The 21,429-nt window shown below is 48.5% G+C and overlaps 1 protein-coding gene across 1 annotated transcript; it reads right to left on the minus strand.

The window, feature by feature from the left end:
- Positions 1-369: 369 nt before the first annotated feature.
- On the minus strand, positions 370-4,864 carry LOC123065758 (purple acid phosphatase 2). Its single transcript, XM_044488979.1, has 8 exons — positions 4,537-4,864; positions 3,022-3,222; positions 2,826-2,937; positions 2,323-2,549; positions 1,836-1,974; positions 1,485-1,705; positions 1,058-1,179; positions 370-973 (listed from the first exon to the last, which is right to left on the minus strand). The coding sequence occupies exons 1-8, from the start codon at positions 4,717-4,719 to the stop codon at positions 778-780; spliced, it is 1,401 nt and encodes a 466-aa protein (XP_044344914.1). The 5' UTR covers positions 4,720-4,864; the 3' UTR covers positions 370-777.
- Positions 4,865-21,429: the final 16,565 nt, after the last annotated feature.

The raw sequence follows: 21,429 nt of genomic DNA on the forward strand, positions 1-21,429 counted from the left end.
TACTCTTGTGCTTGCACTCCTCAACACGTGTGGTGCGCAGCTCAAACCTATGTATGCATGAGGAAGGATGGTCAAGTAGTATACCATCCGAGAGAGAACCAAGTTGACACGCATAAAGGATAGAATTCACCTTAGTGTTTTTTATTCTCCCTTGGCAATGGAGCCAAGTCCATGGTGATGACCCTATGGTGCTTTGCACCAACATCCCAACGGCCAAGCATTCTGAGCATAGCCTGTTGGATGCTTTTGGGGAATTGCCTGAAGTGAGCAAAGAGGAGGATGTTGAGCTCAAGATGAAGGCCTATCCCCACCTCTAGTGTCTTTTTTCTATATATTTTTTTCGCTCGGACTTCCTTTTGGGCATTGTGGTTTTTGGCCGAAACCGGGTCACTATGTATTTTTTCCATCCCAATGAAATCGGCAGAGCTCCTGTCTTGCACCGTCAAAAGAAGAAGAGAACTCCACCATCTATGTGTGTCTATTTTCTTTCACGTGTGTTCACCCTAAAGCACAACATACGATGTGCCTCCAAATCAAATCATTACTGGCGCGTATACAAGAATCGGCTAATACAATCCACACGGTGCGTGCCTTGCTCACTCGCACGTAATAATCTGCACCTGCACGCACGGCAACTTCTCCTCTCTATACACAGTTTTGTGGTACAGATTGAGCAGCGATCGACTCTAACCCGTAGTACCCTCCCTATACGCGCTGGAGGCGAACGATGCTTATTCAACGAGAGGAAGCGTGGACCATCCAACCCCACCGTTTGTTTCAGGCATCGTTGAAGGAGTCGTCGGTGGGCATCCAGTACCTGTTGGTGAACCAGAGGGCGTCTGCCGCCACGGCGGCGCCGTCCTGGTTGCGGTGCCAGGCGTAGTAGGCGTGCGTCCGGTTCTTGATGTCCAGGATGGCGTGCCCGAAGCTCGCCTCTCTGAAGGCCGAGTAGCTCGGCTGCGGCTCCGACATGCTGCACCATCGATCCCCACAAAACAAATTATTCCAAAGTACTCTTGATCACTGATTAGAGGATGCAAGTTCTGTTCGATCTTACTTGGTGGCCAGCCCTTCCTGGTTCCCCCCGTCGCCGATGGTTATGTAGACCGGCGCCGACTGGTCCGGGATCGGAGAGCACAGCCCGTTTATGATGTTGTATGCAACATTTGAAATCCTATGCTGCAGCCACAGAGCAAAGCAGGCTCTATGTAAGGAAGTCATGACTGAAGTGTTGCTCTTAAGCATAAGAATGGAGCTAGCGCTCTGAACTAATACAGCCAGTACTGGATGCAAAAATAAACAGATAGAAAGAGCTGTGGGGAGAGATATTTGAGTCATGAAACACAATGAGATGCACCGAAAATTGCTCCAATTTGAAATCAAACTGAATTCAACAAAATGATAAGTTATCCTCGGAGAATAACTTGGAATGTAAACAAAGATAGCAATAGCAAGCAAGCCTTGGAGAGGATTTGTCCACTTACTGTCCGTTCGTAGGCGTGGACATGCCCTGCAAACACAAGATCCACTTTGTACTTCACGAACCACGGCTCGTACATCACTCTCATGCTTTCACCTTCCATGTAATGGTAGTTGTAGCTGTTGTACCACGGGGCGTGCATCAGAACGATCAGCCATGGCGTCTCGCTCCTGTTCACCTTGGGGAACTCAGATTCAAGCCACTTGTACTGAGGGGTGTATTTTCCTGGGAAAAAGCAACAGACCTGTCAACTCACCTTCAGCTTTGGTACTGGCTTATCTGCAAATATGCCGCAGATTCCACACTAGTATATGCTGAACTTGCTAAAACATGGAGTCAGAAGAACAGAACATACCGTATGCGGAGTATGATGCCAGGACAATGATATATGCTGAGGCTCTTTTGATGGAATACCAGTAAGGTGCCGTGCTACCGGAAGACTTATAGGGTGTGTGATACCTGCTGCTGTATGGCTTGAATGGCTTCGTTTCGCCCTGCAAATACGTGTGATGTTCTTTTTTAACTAGCAATATGATTTATTAAATGAGCTTTTAAATGTAGCACGGTGTAATTCAATGAGCGCTTAAATGTACTCCCTCCGTTCCTAAATATAAGTCTTTGTAGAGATTCCACTATGAACCACATACAGATCTATATAGATGCATTTTGAGTGTAGATTCAATCATTTTGAAATCTTTACAAAGACTTACATTTAGGAACGGAGGAAGTATATAGCATGGCTCCACTGGATTGTTTTCTACTTGGTGCTTCTATTTGAACTGTAAAAGCACCCACTGAAGCATAAGAAATGCGAATAAAGTATCAGAGAGAACAATCCTTACAAGTTCCGGAGCAAAATCTATCTCGTGGTTTCCAGCTGTCCAGATCCAAGGCTGGTATGCAAGATTCCGTTCTACAAATCTTGCCCACGTATCCCACCTTGTATTATCATGATATGGGTAATTATCTGCATATGTCAGGTCCCCGACAAAAAGCACCGCCTGGGCTTCTGAATTGGACTCGTAATGAGCGAGCGTGACATTTGAGTCGAAACTCTGACCGAGATCACCTAATCACAATAGTAAAATTCTCAGTAATATTACTCATAAACCACAATAGTAAAATTATGTTGGAGTTTAGACATGAGCATGCAAGCTATATCCTGAGCAAATTACTCCCTCCGTTCCTAAATATAAGTCTTTAGAGAGATTCCACTATGAACCACATACGGATGTATGTAGATGCATTTTAGAGTGTAGATTCATCCATTTTGCTCCGTATGTAGTCCATAGTGGAATCTCTACAAAGACTTATATTTAGGAATGGAGGGGGTAGATAATAGTACCTATCAGACCAAATGTATATGGAACATCTGGGCCACTTTTCGGAGGGGTCCTGAACCAAAACTTCCTCAGCGTCTCTTCAGTTCCAACGGCATAGTAATACTTTGTGTCAAACTGCAATAAAGTTATAATTAAGTCCTGAATCAAGATTCCAGCCTTCATAAAACATAAGCATTAAATGTTTGCCGGGCCGGTAACCTTCAGCTTCTTGATTGTACAATGATGAATGTATCCTGAGGTATATTTGTAGAACGTATACTGCGAATGCTTTCCCTTTGCAGAATAGTTGAGATTATCTTCTGAAGTCCCGTAAAGTACTGTGCTTGATCCAGGTTCCACTGTTGTCACCCACGGGATTATCATGGCTGTACCTTCGTGGTCGCCTTGCGTGATATGAACCTGTTAGAGCACCTCATCAATCAGTATGAGAGTGGAGAATACACCATGGAGCGTGGGCACGCGTTTTGTACTATTTGTTTATGCAACAGCGATGTTAAGTAACTATATGGAGTAAGAAATAACACACATCAGTGTCATGGAAAAGGCACCGAATTATAAAATTGTGAACTAAGATAAAGAATGATCGGAGAAGTACTTATCATGGAAAAGGGTGTCATAGTAATTAATTCTATGGAGTAAGACTAAGAATAAAGAACTTCTTAGAAAGGGCCTCCACAACCAATAAGCAGCAGTCGAACAGAAATATATGATGGCAGAGTAACCCCAAAGTTGCCTTTAGAACTGACTAAAGTAAAGATGAGACGAACAACAATTACTTTAAACCATGATCGCTGATTTGTGAGGTTAAACTGTGGACTGGCATTAAGTAAGTGTGGGAAGTAGCTCAAGAAGCACAGCACATAATTGGAAGCCACTGAACCCATCCGCAGAGTATCAGAGTACACTGAAAATCTGCTACACAATCACTGAGTTAACTGGAAACTGTTTCGAGACCATGAGGTTAACTGGAAACTGTAGATCTCCTGAGAGCATAGCATAGGTCAATGAAACAGTAAAACAGTGATTGTATTTACACATGTTTTTGAAGAAGTTTTCATGGAGAAGCTGGTTTACACCAGATACAAAAAATGCACACTTAATGAATTGGAGAAACTGAACTTGTTGAAGCGCAACTGTGCCAACAACCAAACATAAAGGAACCATACGAAATTTTCAGTAATAGGTTGAGAGCGATGACTATCCACTTTAAATATCACAAAAGGCTCACTGGTAAACTGATGAAAAGAACTAAAAATGAACACAAGTATAAGTCCATTTAGGAGGCATAGTTTATGCAGCAGAAATGCTCGAACTCAGGAAGATATGAGTTTAGAGGAGGAAAATAAAAGTACTGAAATGCCAATCAACCGGAAGTTTTGGAGTCATGCAGAAAGTCTTTGGCTGTATCATAGTATCGACAAGTAACAGCTACTGTAAGACCAACATGTAAAACAAGTACTGCATGTAATTACAGCTTGAGTTCACGACAACTGCAGGATATATACCAACCACATGGCGAGAAGGGCAAATGAATCCACAATTATATGTTTCACTGAAGAATAAGGACAGAAGAATCCACGATAGTATATCCATCTCATGCTTGCAATTACCAGCTGTGTGGTCAACTGTTCGCCAAACGCCAGGTAGACTCTAGCCTAAACAGATGGTAGTACTGTATCAACGGAGGCAGAAGCGCAGTCTGCGGTTGGTTACCTGCTGCGGCGCATTGTGGCCGGGCGGAGCGCGGAAGACGTCGGCGTCGAGCGGCATGTCGATGGCCTGGCCGAGCAGCCGCCGGTACTCGCTGGTCTGGCCGGCCCGGCAGGCGACGCCCAGCAGCAGGACGGCGCAGGCCACGGCCAGGGCAACCGCGCCGATCCGGTTGGCCAGCCCCATTCCCGCGGGGCTCTCCGCCTCCTCTGCTCCTCGCCGCTCTGGTTCTTGGTTTCCTTCCTGTCGCGGCTTCTTGGAGGTTGTACTCCGGGGACGGGAATGGGATCGCTTGTTCGATTTCTTGACCGATAAATAGAGAGAGTTTTTATGGTACCCTATACCGCTGACAGTGGACGGAGCGGTATATTAAAATCTAACCACTCATTTTCTGAGGGTAGGATAGACATAGATTTGTTGTCGTTGAACCTTAGCTACGTCGCCAGTCGGCAGATAATGGCAACCGGAAATCGATTTGTTGTCCCACGACTCATCTACGGTCTCCTTCCATCTCCTGCTCCTGTAGCTGGAGCCTGGATGGAGGCGTCCCCCGAGTGGTCGTCCACCATGACCTTCGACTCTAGCTCGTCTTCTTCGCCGCACACCCGAGGACCGCCGCCGACATTAGCGTGCTCCCTTGCCGTCTCGTCTATGTCCCCGGCCATCTCGTCGCGTCTATAGAGCCCGTAGTGAGCTGCCGCTCATCCCCGCCTCATTTTTCCCGTCGTTTTCATCCACCATAGCGCCCTGTCCGCCATGGACGAGTCCCTGGAGGTCGTTCGATCCAGACGCACACACCCACCCACGCGCCCGCCCATCCGCAGTCCATGCCCACAGGCCGCAGCAACAGCCGCAGTGCACGCGCCACAGCCCCGCAGTGACTGTTCCCGCCTCCTGCACGCGAGGAGCCCCGGAGCCTCGCCGCTTTCTGCGGTCAGCGCAATCCTACAAGGCATGCCGTGGCAGCCAGACACCATGGTCTCGCCTGCCGGCCCTGCCGGCCGCCGTCGCGGACAAGCAGCGTGCGCCGGGAGGCATCGCATGTCTGGAAGGCGTCACCGTCAGTTTCGAGGTGCTCCACCTTGCCGGCCCAGACGTCCTTGCCACGGTGGTCCAGTCCATGGAGGGCGAGAAGGCGGGTCGACGCGGCCGAGAAGGGGTGATGCGGCGCGCACTGCTGGAGGGCAGGTCGACGGAGTAGACGAGCGCAAAGCTCCGACGCAGGGCACCTCCAGGGACGGGGGAGAGCAGCGGGGCGCCTGTATATACGAAGATGAGGAAAGACTAGTCGCGGCCTCGCGGTGGAGCAGCGGTGTCGGCGCGGCGGGTCCTCCTTTAGCACCTAGCGGTATGAGGAAAAGGAGGAGGGTGGAGGGACGGGAAAGAGCAGCGGGGCGTTGCAGTCATCCTGATTCGCCATAGATGGCCAGGCGCATGCCGGCGGCGGCTTGAACTCACGTGGGCGCGGTGGGGAGCGAAATGGGAGGGCGAGGGCGGGCCGGCGGGTGTGCTGAAACTGAAGCATTTTACTTCCCAAAATGCCCTCAGGACTTGTATACTGGAGGAAGGGAACGAAGCAGTGCAAGTTATACCGCTGGCCATTCTATTGCCAAATTGCAGCAGTATAAATCGGTCGCCACCATTAGATTTCACAAAATGGATGGCCAATATTTGTCCCCGGGTACCATAAAAGAGCTCTAAATAAAGATGGGTCAAGGCAAGAAGGCAGGAGATATGTAGGGGGAATGGAATATGCTCATCCGGGCTGCCAAGAAATAAAATCGGGGATGGCGACCGCCGGCGAGCATTGATTGATTACTTCATGGTTTGAACTTCGAACACGCACGCGGGTTGAGGTGGGACGGGGATTGTAGGAGCGGCCAGGTTGGGACTTGTCGGCGATCGGAAGCCGCCAAGTGGAAGAGTGGGCCGGATTTTGGAGGGGACAAGAACTTCAGTTGTTTTATTTCTTTTATTTTATTTTTGCAGGCAAGGACCTTCAAGCAAATGATTTTAGGGCAGCACTGGGCGCCGGTGCGCCGGCCCAAAATTTGGGCCGGTCGGCCCCAGCCTTCCGATCCTTCCAGTGTAACCGTTCGATCGAGCAGTAGTGCCTTCTTCCTCCCGATGCAGAAACATGCAGTAGTGCCTCTTCGCCCCTTGCTCCCCCTGGCCTCCTGCTTGCAGCTCCGCACGCTGGCTCGCTGCGCCGTCGCCGCTCGCCGGAACAACTCGTCGAAGCTCGCCAGAGCAGCTCGCCGGCTAGGCGGTTGCCGCGTTGGTGCCCCGTGTGGTTCTGCGCCTTCTGCCCTCCTATGCAGCAAAATATGCTGCTGGTTCCAGCAAATTAAATCGCAGGTTGTAGCATCATGGTCGTTGCTCCATTGTAACCGGCTGTAGAAATTATGACTGCCGGCCGCAGCTCACCATGGCCTCTTGTAGCTTCCACCGACGCAGGTTGTAGCTTGCACAAAACACTGGTTGTAGCAAAAAAAAAAAATATTGTCGCCGGCGTTGGGTCAACATACTCATTGTGAAAACGGTTGTAGCATTAGTCGACGACGCCACACCGGTTTGCAGCTCTGGTGTACGTGGTTGTAGCATCTCCGTGAACTCATTGTATCTCCTGTGACATACAGTTGTAGCATGACGTTGCCCGCCTAAAACTCCGGTGAACTCCGGCGAACTCGGATTGCAACTCTAACAAACATGGTTGTAGCTTTTTTGGTGAACGGTTGTAGCATTTGTCGACACACTTTGCCGGTTGTAGCTCCGGTGACACGCATTGTAGCATATTTGCAAGCTGGTTGTAGCTTTTGTGGTACGTGCTTGTAGCATTGGCGACTCCATCATCAGCAGAGCCTCGTGCAGCAACCTCACATGCTGGTCATGGTTCACCCACCCCGTTGCTCCTGCTGTTTGCAGCTCCTCCGCCTGCCGGTTGTAGCTCCTGCGTAGCCCGACGTAGCTTTTCCGTCCGTCGGTTTCAGCTTCCCCGTCGTGCTTCCTCCTCTGTCCTGCCTTCCCTGGTCCATCTCTGTTCTTTGTGGCGTCGGGGAGCAGGAAGAAAAAGGCCGGCGAGCCATAGGAGAGTGATATAAAAAAAGGATCAGATGGGGTCCGTCGATGGAGGCCTTGCCGAAGAAGCCGCGGCGCTCGCCGGCCAGCGCCTGAGGTCACGGGGGCAGGGGGGTCAAAGGAGGAGCCGAGGAGGGAGGTCAATGGTGGAAGGAAGAAGATAAGGCAAAAGAAAAAAAACTGGAAGGAGGACGCGCAACAGACGGCTGGATCAGGTGGATCGAACGCGAGCAACGCGACCGGCCGAACGTTTCGGCCGGCGCGCTGGCATGAAACGTTTTCCATGATTTTATTTAGAGCATGTACAACGACTTGGCAAATACATCCCCTCAAACGCCCGTGGATATGGCCGGCCACACTTGCGGGCGCATCCGGACGGACCCTCATATTTCGGTCCCGACATCCATATATCTCAAATTCGGACTCTCGAATCCATGCAAATACATGCACGTCGATTATACAAGACAATGTCGCACGTAAATAGCAAATGTTGGTACGAAGCATAGATAGCGTTTACATAAAATTTATATTAAGTGCCAAACTCAAGCATTGTCTCGTTGGTTGTCATTATGGGTCCACATGTGCTCCACAAGATCATTGAGTAGTTGTGTGTGCACCTGCTGATCTCGAAGAGTATGATGCATCTGCAGAAAGTACATCAGCTGAGCCGCATCTTGATCTCCTGGATTTCAACTTGTTCTCCAGGTGCTTCAAAATCATGGGTTTGGACTACACCATCACCCTCATCCTCGGCAATCATATTGTGCAGAATAACACAACATGTCATCAGCTGTCACAAAGTTTCTTATTCTCGCATCATTGCAGCGCTCTGCACAATTCCCCAACGAGGTTGAAGCACACCAAATGCCCTCTCCATATCCTTCCTAACCGCTTCCTGCATTGTTGCAAAATGGCTCTGTTTATTGCTACGCGGCTCGGATATGGTCTTCACAAATGCCACCCACTGAGGATAGATAACATTGACAAGATAGTAGCCCATGTTGTAGTCTCGGTTGTTGACGGTGTAGTTGCACGACGGTGATTCCCCATTTCAAAGCCTCCTGAACACCGGAGATCGTTGAAGCACGTTGATGTCGTTGTGAGAACCCGGCATTCCAAAAAAAGCATGCGAAATCCGTAAGTCATGTGATGCCACCGCTTCTAGTATGGTGGTGGCCTCTCTAATGTGACCTTGATACATTCCCCGCAGACCTTTGGGGCAGTTCTTCCATTGCCTCTGCATGCAGTCAATCGCTCTGAGCATTCCTGGAAACCCCCTTGCCTCTCCAATAGCCAACAATCTATGTCCTGCACATTTGGTTCTCTGAGATACTCAGGTCCAAACACCTCTACCATGGCGCGGGAAAACTTAACAGCAGTCTTCAGGCATGTGCTCTCCCCATCCTGACCATCTCACCAACGGCATCTGCAGCAGTACCAAGTGCAAGCATCCTCAGAGCAGCCGTGCACTTCTGCTTGGCCGAGAAAGAGAGTTGGCCGCAGCAATCCCTTGTGAGCTTGAAGTAGTCGCCGTGTGCCTCTACTCCCTCCACAATGCGCAAAAACAATGGTTTCCACATGCGAAAATGGCGACAAAACCATGGATCATCCGAGAAAGTAGGTTTGGGAGCAAAAGTCCTTGTGCAATAGCTTTGCTCCGGACATCCTATCCCGGTTGATCACTTTTCTCCCTTTGATTAAGCCTTTGAAGTTGAGAATATGCTCCACTTGCTGGTCCAATTTCTCTTGCATGCTCATGAGCATAATCATGTCCCTTCTTCGTCCGAATCCAACAAATCGAAGAACTCATCTTGAATCATTTGGACAAGCTCCGTCGGTCCATAATCCTTATCCGACGAAGCATCAAAATCCATCGTTTTACCTAACAAAATCACAAAAAATCTGGTCGAACAATATGTCGAACACATCAAGCGCAAGGCGGGAGCCAAAGAGTTGTCGGAAGTACCAGGGTGGCGTCCGGGCCAACGGCGACATCCCCCGCGGCGAGGACAGGAGGGCTCTTCTGGAGCTAGCGGTGGAGAGCCTCAGATCTACTGCATGGCTGGCGGAGTGCGAGACGGATGGCGCAGAGGAGGAAGAAGAGATGAGATAGCAAATGGATCCGGCTGGTCTTCGTGGTGGATTTGGTGCAATTTGGCGGTGGGGTCGGGCTGTCGGGTCTGACGTGGTGCGCGTGCGCGGTGTAAGGGCATTCTTGTCCCTTAGTAGTTTTGGTGATTGATGACAATGCTTTTGCGGACTAATCGTGTGTATTGAGCTTTTCAGATATATCATGACTAAACACAAGACGATTTGATGACCCTCGAAGATTATTGAAGATCGGTTTCTCTACGGTTCTTTTCGGTGGAGTTGAGTCATAGGAAAGCCGTACTATTAAGAGGGGGTCCGCTTTGGAAAGATTTGGGTGGAATCTCACGTACATGTCCCTTTTGCACCGCCTTTCCTTTGGCTCTTTGGAGTTTCCTCCATCTCACCTTGTCTCTGCGAAATGAAGGACTCCGAGTTACCCTTCTCAGGCTGGCGGTAGTATTGCTCCTCTGAGCGGTACTACCGCAGGAGCCAGTGGTAGTACGAGGCTCCGGCACGGCAGAACCGTGGGCTTCCACGGTAGTACCACTCCTCCTAAGCGGTAGTACCGTGAGTTCTGGCCTGGCGCTGCTGCTCAAGCGGTAGTAGGGGCGGATGTAATTTTTTACATCCGCGCCCTACGCGGTAGTACCATGCTGCGGCGCGGTAGTACCATGTCGCCAGGTCAGGTACAACAGCAGGAGCGGAGGTAGGGGCGGATGTAATTTTTTACATCCGCACCCTTCACGGTAGTACCGCACCCCTGGTTCTCGGTAGTACCGTGTCGGATTTTTGCATCGATAAAATCTCAACGGAGGTAGTCACGGATGTAGGGCTAGTTTGGTTCACATCCTTGGCTCCTTGCCTGGAAAAATCCGGTGCCTGGCGTTGGCCTGGTAAAGACATGATTTCCTGCCTGTCCAGGCTAGCCTGGCAGCTGTGCTTTTGGTTCGTACCCTGGCAGGGTACTACATCATCGAGTCATCCAGCGAATAAAAAATTCTTAAGCAAAGGTTAGGCGTGCTGTGGCACGTCCAGGCATAAGGAATTGGAAGCCTGGGCCAGGCAAATCCTATTGCCTGGGCTAGGAATCTTTTTTATTCTTTATTTTTTTCAACCTGACCAGGCTAATCACATTGCTGAGCAACCCAGGCCAGGCATGTACTTTCTTTCTCAGGACACAAACAAAACAGGGACCAGGCATGCTTCAGGCACCCATCCAGGCCAGGCTTGTGGTGGTGTGGACACCAACCAAACACACCCGTAATTTTTTACATCTGTGCCTACCGTGCCTGGACTGTGGCTGCCCTGCGGTAGTACCTCACAGGGTCGTGGTAGTACCACGCCTGCGGTTCTACCGCACCCTGTCTGTGCTCTTCTGTTCAGGTCCAGGCTCTGTCGCGCCCATGGTAGTACCGTGGTCCACCGCGGTAGTACCGCAGGCCCGTGCGCTAGTACCGCTCCTGTGGTGCGGTAGTACCGTGGGTCGCAGCCTGAGTGGTGGGTAACGGTTGGAATTGTCCCCCCACTATATAAGGGGGTCTTCTTCTCCAAGAAGACTCGCCTCTTCCATCCCTAAGCTCCATTGTTGCTCCAAGCTCCATTTTCACCCGATCTCTCTCCCTAGCCAATCAAACTTGTTGATTTGCTCGGTATTGGTTGAGAAGGCCCCGATCTACACTGCCACCAAGAGAAATTTGATTCCCCCACTAATCCCTAGCGGATCTTGTTACTCTTGGATGTTTGAGCACCCTAGACGGTTGAGGTCGCCTCGGAGTCATAGTCCATTGTGGTGAAGCTTCGTGGTGTCGTTGGGAGCCTCCAATTAAGTTGTGGAGATTGCCCCAACCTTGTTTGTAAAGGTTTGGTTGTCGCCTTCAAGGGCACCAATAGTGGAATCACGGCATCTCGCATTGTGTGAGGGCGTGAGGAGAATACGGTGGCCCTAGTGGCTTCTTGGGGAGCATTATGCCTCCACACCGCTCTAACGGAGACGTACTTCCCCTCAAAAGGAAGGAACTTCGGTAACACATCCTCGTCTCCACCGGCTCCACTCTTGGTTATCTCGCGCCTTTACTCTTGCAAGCTTACTTCTGTTATATCCCTTGCTTGCTTGTGTGCTTGTTGTTGTTGCATCATATAGGTTGTTCACCTAGTTGCATATCTAGACAACCTACTTTGATGCAAAGTTTAATTTGGTAAAGAAAAGCTAAAAATTGTTAGTTTCCTGTTCACCCCCCCCCCTCTAGTCAACTATATCGATCCTTTCAATTGGTATCAGAGCCTCGTCTCTTTATTAAGGACTTTGCCGTCCGAAGAGTATGCTTGACACCGTAGACGGTGGGGAGGAGGAGCACTCCGGTGTGAATCCGATCTCGTCTACGGGTGATGGGGAAACCTCGGTGTCCCGTGAGGAATTCAATGTGGCCTTGGACACATTGAAAACCTCCATGACAACCAAGGTTGAAAGCATGTTTAATAAATTCTTAGAAGGACTTAAACTACCTACCTCGCCGTTGAAAGTGGGTGATCCCGCTAACAAGGTGACGGATGCTAACTCTGACAAGGGCGAAGCTAATAGTGAGAAGGGTCCTTCTACTAGTGGTAGAAATGGCACCGACATCTTTGCCCATGTGGAACCTCCAACTTATGGAGGACCGATTCCTTCTACTCATTTATATCATGCCGGCCCTCCTCCTAAGATTGTGAAAAATGAGGATTTTGATTATTGGGTGTATCGCTTCAAGCAACATTTAAATCATGTGAATACTAATCTTTGGAGAACCATTGAAGAAGGTTTCTATCCACATGACTGAAGCAACTTCACCCCTAGAGAAGCAGTGGATAATCAATTCAATGAGAATGCTCTCTTCATCATCCAAGATGCTATCCTCCCCGAAGATCTCCCTCATCTCCGACCCCATGCCATGGCCAAGGACGCATGGCAATGCATTGTGTCTCTCTATCGGGGAAGTGCAAGCATTCAACGCTCCAACTATGAAGTGGTGCAAGATGAAGCCGATGAGTTTGCAATGAAAGAAGATGAAGAACCTCGTGAGCTCTTTCGGAGAGTAACCAAACTCGCGGTCTCACTCCGAGATCATGGGAGCAAGGACACGGATGACAATTGGATCAAGCGCAAGTTCCTCAAGGCCATGATGCCCTACAACAAGGCCATGTCCTCCGTCATTCGTCAAAGACCGGACTTCCACTCCATGACCTCAAGTGAAGTGTTGGATGAGTTCGTTGCAATGAGCATCTTGGACAAGACCGCCGACAACGCGGTGCTCCGCTCTCAAAGGGCAAAGAATCCCAACCTTTCCTTGAAGGCCAAGGTTATTGTGGAAGAAGAGGAAGAATAGGAAGATGAGGAGAGCAACCCCGAAGATACAAAATATGATTATCATGAGCACATGGCTCTTGCTTCAAGGCAATTTTGGAGCAAGAAGAACTCAAGGCCCAATTTCAACAAGACCAACTCAAGTGGCTTCAAGGGCAAGCAACGAGTAAGAACTTGTTACAACTATGGCAATGTGAGCCATTTCGTTGCGGATTGTCCTTACGAGAAGTGGGAAGACAATGGTGGCAAGCTCATCCGAAAAGACAAAGCCAAGTCCTTCCCCAACAAGAACAACTTCACCAAAAAGACTCCTACTCGAGGGTTGGTGGTTCAAGAAGAATATCGTGAGGATGACGATGATGATGAAGATAGTGAAGCAATGGCCATGGCATCCGTTGCCATTGCCACAACTCCCCGGATGTCTCTATTCGATTCACCCAACGAGAACATCACCGCCAAGTGCCTCATGGCCAAAGCCTCTAACAAGGTAACCCCCAACATCAAAACTACCATCATTACTAATCCCTCTTTGACGGGTTGCATTGATGAACATGAGGGGTCTAATGAGGATGTGAATGAATTTGAGTCCTTTATGATTAAGCTCAAGGGAAAATCCAAGAAGCACTTTGTTGCTCTCTTGGAACAACTTGGTGAAGCCAATGACATGATCGAGGCTCATGAAGAAACCATCTCTAAGATGGAAGGTCATAGTCGTGACTATGCCGATGAGATTTCGGATCTCTCTGATGCTCTTAAGGAAGAGCGTGGGCATCATTTGGCTCTTGAGGAGTCACACAACGATGACCATGCTAAGTTAAAGAAAGATCTTGATCATGCACTTGTTGTGTCTCGTGTGCTAACTTCTGAGAAGGCTAAACTTGGGGTTGATCATGCTAGACTCAAGGAGGAGTTTGATGTACTTGACAAGGCCCACAAAGTCTTGAAGAGTGCTCATGCTAACCTCAAGGAGTCTCATGCTCAACTCCAAGTTAAGCTAACCAAGGAAAAGGCCACCTTTCCTCATATGGTATTAATTGATAATGCATATGCTACTAACCCGTGTTGTGAGCATGTGCATCTTGTGGAGGAGAATGCCAAGCTGAAGGATCAACTTGAGAAAAGGCCTTGTGACATGCATTCAAGGTGAGAAGAACCTCAATGACCTTTTGAGCAATCAAAAGGAAGTTGTGGCCAAGGAAGGAATTGGGTTCGCACCCAAGTCCAAGAACAAGAAGAAGAACGACAAGACCAAATGACCTCCTCCTCTCAAGCAAACTGTTGTGAAAGAGGGAGAGGGTGCTCCTAAGGAGAATAAGAAAATTGTGAAGGGTGTTGATGTCAAAAAGGGCAAAACCACCTCCTCCAACAAAGCTGGCGACTTTAACCCATCATATGTGTTGTGTTGTGCCGTGCTAGTGATGGGCATGTTTATGCTAAATTTGTTGGTTCTCCTTATGAGTACATTGAATGGTCTATTTGGGTTTCTAAGACCCTTGTTACTAACATAAAAGGACCCATTACAAAATGGGTACCTAAAACCAAGCATTGATCTCGTGTAGGTGTTTGCTTCCGGTGGGGGATCATAGTTGCTTGATAGTGGAGCAACGAATCATATGACCGGAAGCAAGGACTTGGTGGTGGACGTGCACAAGATTCCTTCTATGCCCACCAATGTCGAGTGGGGTGATGCCTCGTCTTCTAAGGTATTGGGTCTTGGCAAGGTTGTCATTTCTCATGATCTAACGATCGAGAAAGTCATGCTTGTTGAGTCCCTTGCATTTAATCTTCTTTCCGTTCGTCAACTTGCACTCATGGGCTTTGCCACTTTCTTTGATATTGATACCGTGGCCCTCTTGTGAAGCAAGACTCTTAAAGTAGCCTTTGTTGGGCATGTCGAGAATGGTCTTTATGTGATTAACTTTTCAGAGCAACCCACTGAGACCGCGACATGCCTAATGGCTAACGTTGATGTGGGATGGCTTTGGCATCGCCATTTAGCCCACGTCAATATGAGATATTTGCAAAGTCTTCTCAAGGGGGACCATGTCCGTGGACTAACAAATGTTAGTTTTGCCAAAGATCGTGCTTGCAGTGCTTGTATTGAAGGAAAGCTTCATGAGAAGGCTCACCCTCCCACGACTATCATCTACTCGATGAGACCCTTGGAGCTCCTTCACATGGATCTTTTTGGGCCTCCATCCTTTGATAGTCTTGGAGGTAGAAAGTATTGCTTGGTGATTGTGGACGATTATTCAAGATACACTTCGGTATATTTCTTCAAGAGGAAGAGTGAAACTCAACGAACCGTCATCGACTTTGCAAATGAAGCTCAACGTCAACATGATGCAAAGATCCTGACAATAAGAAGTGACAACGGCACCAAGTTCAAGAACTACACCTTGGATGAGTTTCTTAGTGATGAGGGGATCAAGCATCAATATGCCGCACCATATACCCCTCAACAAAATGGTGTTGCGGAGAGGAAGAACCGGACATTGATGGATGCGGCAAGGACCATGATGGCGGAGTTCAAGTCTCCATACAACTTTTGGGTTGAAGCCATCAACACAGCATGTCATGCATCCAATCGGCTCTATCTCCGCCAAGGCTTGAACAAGACTCCTTATGAAATACTTACCGGTAACAAGCCCAACCTCAAGTACTTCCGGGTGTTCGGGTGTAAGTGTTTCATTCTCAAGAAAGGTGTTCATTTGTCTAAATTTGAGGCTAGAGCTTATGCTACAAACTCTCATGCTTACCGTGTCCTCAACAAGTCCACCGGACTCATTGAGGAGACGTGTAACGTGGAGTTTGACGAAAATAACGGCTCCCAAGTGGAGCAAAGTGGTACTTGTGATGTAGGTGATGAAATCCCTCCCCAAGCCATAAGAAGAATGGTTATTGGTCATATTCTACCCATTGAGGAACCCCTTGTGGCCGAAGGAGAAGGACAATGCTCCACTCTAGTGGAGCCATCACCTCCCCAAGACCCACATACTTCCCAAAAACAAAGTGAAGGCCCTCAACCTCGTGAACAAGACCAAGGGCAAGATCAACCTCAAGATGGTGGTGAACCACCAAATGATGCCCAAGGTCTAGTTCTCCCCCTCGATAAAGTTCAAGATCAAGAGCAAGCTCAAGATCTAGAACAAGCTCAAGACGACGCTCAGGATAATCAAGTTAATCCTCCTCCTTCCACATCCGAGGAGGAACTAGAGTGTCATGTCGTGAAGATTGCTTCCAAGCTCACCACCCAAGGTCATCTCATGGAGAACGTGGTTGGAATCCTAAGAAAGGGGGTAAGCACTCGTAGACAATTAGCAAACTATTGTGAACATCACGCGTTTGTCTCTTGTGTTGAACCCCAAAAGGTCTATGAGGCGCTCAAAGATTCGGATTGGCTCAATGCCATGCATGAAGAACTCAACAACTTCGAGTACAACAAGGTGTGGATATTGGTGCCAAGGCCGTCGGGGAACCGCAACATCATTGGAACCAAGTGGATATTCAAGAACAAGCAAGATGCTCATGGGAACATCATTCGCAACAAGGCAAGATTGGTAGCACAAGGCTACTCCCAAGTCGAGGGTATCGACTACCGTGAAACCTTTGCTCCCGTTGCTCGCCTTGAATCCTTTCGTTTGTTGATTGCTTATGCTTCCCATCACAACTTTAAGTTACAACAAATGGATGTGAAGAGTGCTTTTCTTAATGGTCCTATTAATGAGTTGGTTTATGTCAAGCAACCCCCCGGGTTCGAGGATCCCTACTTCCCGGATCATGTGTATCAACTCGATAAGGCACTCTATGGCCTTAATCAAGCCCCGCGTGCGTGGTATGACCACCTTACCGAGTTGTTACAAGATCGTGGATTTGAGGTTGGGCAAATCGATCCCACTCTTTTTACTAAGAAGGTCAAAGGGGAGTTGTTTGTATGCAAACTATATGTTGATGATATTATCTTTGGTTCCCCTAACAAAGCTTTCAATGAGGAATTTGCCGCTCTCATGACCTCTAAGTTCAAGATGTCTTCGATGGGAGAGTTAAAGTTCTTCCTTGGTTTCGATATCTAGCAAAGAAGAGAAGGTACCTTCATCAACCAAGCCAAATACACTCAAGACATGCTCAAAAGATTCAAGCTAAGTGATTTCAAGTCGGCTTCTACTCCAATGCCTACCAAGTGCCAACTTGACATTGATCCCAATGGTAAAGCGGTGGATCAAAAGGTATATCGCTCCATGATTGGCTCCTTGCTTTACCTTTGTGCATCTAGACCGGATAGCATGTTGAGTGTGGGAATATGTGCACGGTTTCAAGCCGCACCGAAGGAAAGTCACTATGTGGTGGTCAAACGAATCTTTCGATATTTGGCTCATACCCCAAACTTTGGCTTATGGTACCCAAGAGGAGCAAACTTCAAGCTTGAAGGATATTCGGATTCCGATTGGGCGGGAGACAAAGTGGATAGGAAGTCCACTTCCGGAGGGTGCCAATTTCTGGGTTGCTCTTTGGTAAGTTGGTCTTCCAAGAAGCAAAGTTGTGTGTAACTCTCGTCCACCGAAGCGGAATATGTGGCGGCCAGTAGTTGTTGTGCTCAACTCTTATGGATGAGGCAAACTTTAAAGGATTACGGTGTCATTTGTGACAAAGTGCCTCTTTGGTGTGACAATGAAAGTGCCATCAAGATTTCTCTCAACCCGATGCAACACTTCAAGACGAAGCATATTGAGATTCGGTATCACTTCATCCGGGATCATATTAGGCGAGGGGAGATCGAGCTCAAGTATGTCAACACTCATGATAACCTTGCAGATATTTTCACGAAGCCCTTGGATGAAGCAAGATTTCGCAAGTTAAGGTATGAGCTAAATATCATTGATTCGAGCAATGTGACTTGAACCCTTGCACATCCCACCACACTCAACTTGTTGTCTAGTTTAGGTGTAGGCATGGACATAGGGGGAGTGTTGTTCTCTCAATGAACTCTCCCTCCCCCAATTATGCATAAATTGATCAACTCTTTCACATTAGCCATTTTTATGGTACTTGTGCTTCAAAGACGAGTTTTGGTCATGGGCCCAAGGATAATTCTTCGCGGTGCCATACCAATTGACTCAAACATAGGTGGCTCCAGCCACCGCCCTCTCCTTGGAGAGGTTGTGTCTCGTGGTTGGTCTTCGTTGTCTTGTGCTTTCCTCTTCCCTGTGCCGAGTTTGTGTCATCGTTTGTGTTTGCCTCTTTGTTGTTCGGTGTTTCCGAAGGATGTTTTGCTTTTGCTCTCTTTCTCTTGTGTGAAACTTGCACTTTCTTGGGTTATGGTACTACCGTGGCAAGCCACGGTACTACCGCAGGAGTTGGTAGCTTTGCGCTTGCTCAGTTGCCTCCCAGGGGCACGGTACTACCGCTACCACCGCGGCAGTAATTTTTTACTGCCGCTAGAAGAGCGGTACTACCGCCCAGCGCGCGGTACTTCCGCCCGGGCGGTACTACCACGATGACCCGCGGTACTTCTGTGCCCACGCGAGCAGGTGGGGGTTAAGAGCGAGACAGGGGGAGTTCTAACTCCCCCATACCCATTCATCTCTATTCCCCACGCCGTCTCTCTCTCTCTTTCCTGCCCAAGAACGGCGCCGGAGGTCTTCGTCGGATCTCCGTCTCTGGTCGCTCTCCTCGGATTCCGACCGGTGGGACCGTTCCCCAACTCGCCCTCTTGCCATGGACCAAGGTTTTTCCCCAAGTTCCTCTCCTTTTCGTCCTTCCGTGCTTTTAGGTCTTGGGGAGATGCATGTGGTGTTCTTGAGATTTTTGGCTAAATCTGTGCAAAAGGGATTCGTAGGGGCGTGGTAGTGTAGTAAGCATGCTCTTTGGATAGGCAAAATAGTTCCGGTTGATCAACGGTAGTACCGATGTAGTCGTGTGGAGGTTCTAGATCCAGATCCGCAACTCTATGTCGTGTTTCTTGATCCGCACGGTACTACCGCTCCTCCTGGAGCGGTACTACCGCAGCCTCGCCTGTATCTGGCGCCATGCGGTACTTCCGTATCTTGGTGCGGTACTACTGCTTGGCGCCCGGAAGTAAAAAAATTACTTCTGCCCCAGGCGCGGTACTACCATGCCACCCCGGCACGGTACTACCACGGCTGAAGCAGATGTAATTTTCTACATCCATACACTGGCCCGGTACTACCGTAGATTCATCCAGCGCTCTTTTTATGTCCAGATTTCGTGCTTATTTGTTTCCTTCAGCTTTGGCCTTTGTCTTTTGCATTGATCTGTCTTGTTTCTCGTGCGTGTTCTTGTGTTTTGTGTCTAGGTGGTGGCTCCGGTTCTCTTGCTCGTCACTCGAATCCCAGACGTGACACAGGGTCAAAGCAGCTGCGCAACCCAAATGAAGCTCCAGAGGGGTCATCTGCTTCCCAACGCAGGACCAAGCACACCGCCAACAAGCAGAAGGAGCCCGTCATGGGCATGGATGAGATGCCCCAGGCCGAGTTTGTCATTCGAAGGAAGCTCAATCCCTATGTGAATCCCGGGCTAACTTGCGAGGCAATGATCTCTTCTGGACCAAGCAGCAGAATCTGATCAATCTGGATGTGATCAAGGCCAAGCAAAACCTCTATGTGGAAGTTCACTATATTGACATGCATCATATGAGGCAGGACAAGCACCGTGGGTACTTTGGAGAGGCCTTGGATCTAGTGGAGCAGTTCGGCATTGAGCACTTGCTCACCTTCCACAAGGATTTTGATCCAGAGATCATAGCACGGTTCTTTGCTTCGGTCTACTTTGGCGTCGATGAAGCAAGGACCATGACTTGGATGACCAATGGTCGCTGGATGTCTGCTACATGGAAGGAGTTCATGGAGTTGCTTAACGTTCCAGATAAAGGGCTCGACACGCCAGTTGGAGTTCGCCCTCATGCCAACTCTGAGTCTGCCAACAAGAACAAGCTCATGCCATTCCTTGTTCAGAAGACTCTTCCCAGCAACAAGAAGGTGTGGGTGCTTAACCCCTTCCTTGACATCATGCATCGGCTCTTCCGGAATACCCTCTTCCCACGCATTGGTGACATGGGCCAGGTGCATGCTTACCTTGTTGACATGATGCTCCTTTGTGAGGAGGCTCGTTAGGCTCAGACTCAGCCACTTGATGTCTCACATATCATGTGGTGTGAGCTTTAGTTCGCCGTGTTCAACCGTAAGGTCCCCATCTATGGGCCTTACCTATTTCACCTGATCTCTAAGCTTGGGAGAAGCACTTTCCCAATGATGAGTTTGAAGCTCTAGGTTGGATTCGTCATGAGCCCATCAGGCTCCGCATCAAGCCCCAATAGGCTAACACCACCACTTCTGCTGAGGCTGCCAGGATGGCTGTGGATGAGGAGGAGATTGAGGAGGAAGAAGTTGCTGAGGACCGTTCTACTTTCACTACTCCCTCTACTGAGCCCTCTTGGGCGAAGAAGCTGAAGATCAAGATGAAGAGGCTTTTCTGCATGCAGGTCCAAAGTCAGTACAAGTGAAGGAAATATGCCCTAGAGGCAATAATAAAGTTATTATTTATTTCCTCATATCATGATAAATGTTTATCATTCATGCTAGAATTATATTAACCGGAAACATAATACATGTGTGAATACATAGACAAAACTATGGTCACTAGTATGCCTCTACTTGACTAGCTCATTAATCAAAGATGGTTATGTTTCCTGACCATAGACATGTGTTGTCATTTGATTAGTGGGATCACATCATTAGAAGAATGATGTGATTGACATGACCCATTCTGTTAGCCTAGCACTTGATCGTTTAGTATACTGCTATTGCTTTCTTCATGACTTATACAAAGTTCCTGCAACTATGAGATTGTGCAACTCCCGTTTACCGGAAGAACACTTTGTGTGCTACCAAACGTCACAACGTAACTGGGTGATTGTAAAGGTGCTCTACAGGTGTTTCCGAAGGTACATGTTGAGTTGGCATAATTCGAGATTAGGATTTGTCACTCTGATTGTCGGAGAGGTATCTCTGGGCCCTCTCGGTAATACTCATCACCTAAGCCTTGCAAGCATATAACTAATGAGTTACTTATGAGATGACGTATTATAGAACGAGTAAAGAGACTTGCCGGTAACGAGATTGAACTAGGTATTGGATACCAACGATCAAATCTCGGGCAAGTAACATACCGATGACAAAGGGAACAAAGTATGTTGTTATGCGGTTTGACCGATAAAGATCTTCGTAGAATATGTAGGAACCAATATGGGCATCGAGGTCCCGCTATTGGTTATTGACCAGAGACGTGTCTCGGTCATGTCTACATTTTCTCGAACCGTAGGGTTCGCACGCTTAAGGTTTCGATGACAGTTATATTATGAGTTTATGTATTTT

Source organism: Triticum aestivum, chromosome 3B, assembly GCF_018294505.1.
Source record: "Triticum aestivum cultivar Chinese Spring chromosome 3B, IWGSC CS RefSeq v2.1, whole genome shotgun sequence".
In the NCBI taxonomy this organism is placed as follows: domain Eukaryota; kingdom Viridiplantae; phylum Streptophyta; class Magnoliopsida; order Poales; family Poaceae; genus Triticum; species Triticum aestivum.

Coding starts and splice junctions, on each gene's coding strand:
- LOC123065758 (XM_044488979.1), bottom strand. CDS start 4,719: ATGGGGCTGGCCAACCGGATCGGCGCGGTTGCCCTGGCCGTGGCCTGC. Junction 2,938..3,021: donor GTACAATCAAGAAGCTGAAG/GTTACCGGCCCG, acceptor ACTTTATTGCAG/TTTGACACAAAGTATTACTA. Junction 1,180..1,484: donor TCCACGCCTACGAACGGACA/GTAAGTGGACAA, acceptor CTGTGGCTGCAG/CATAGGATTTCAAATGTTGC.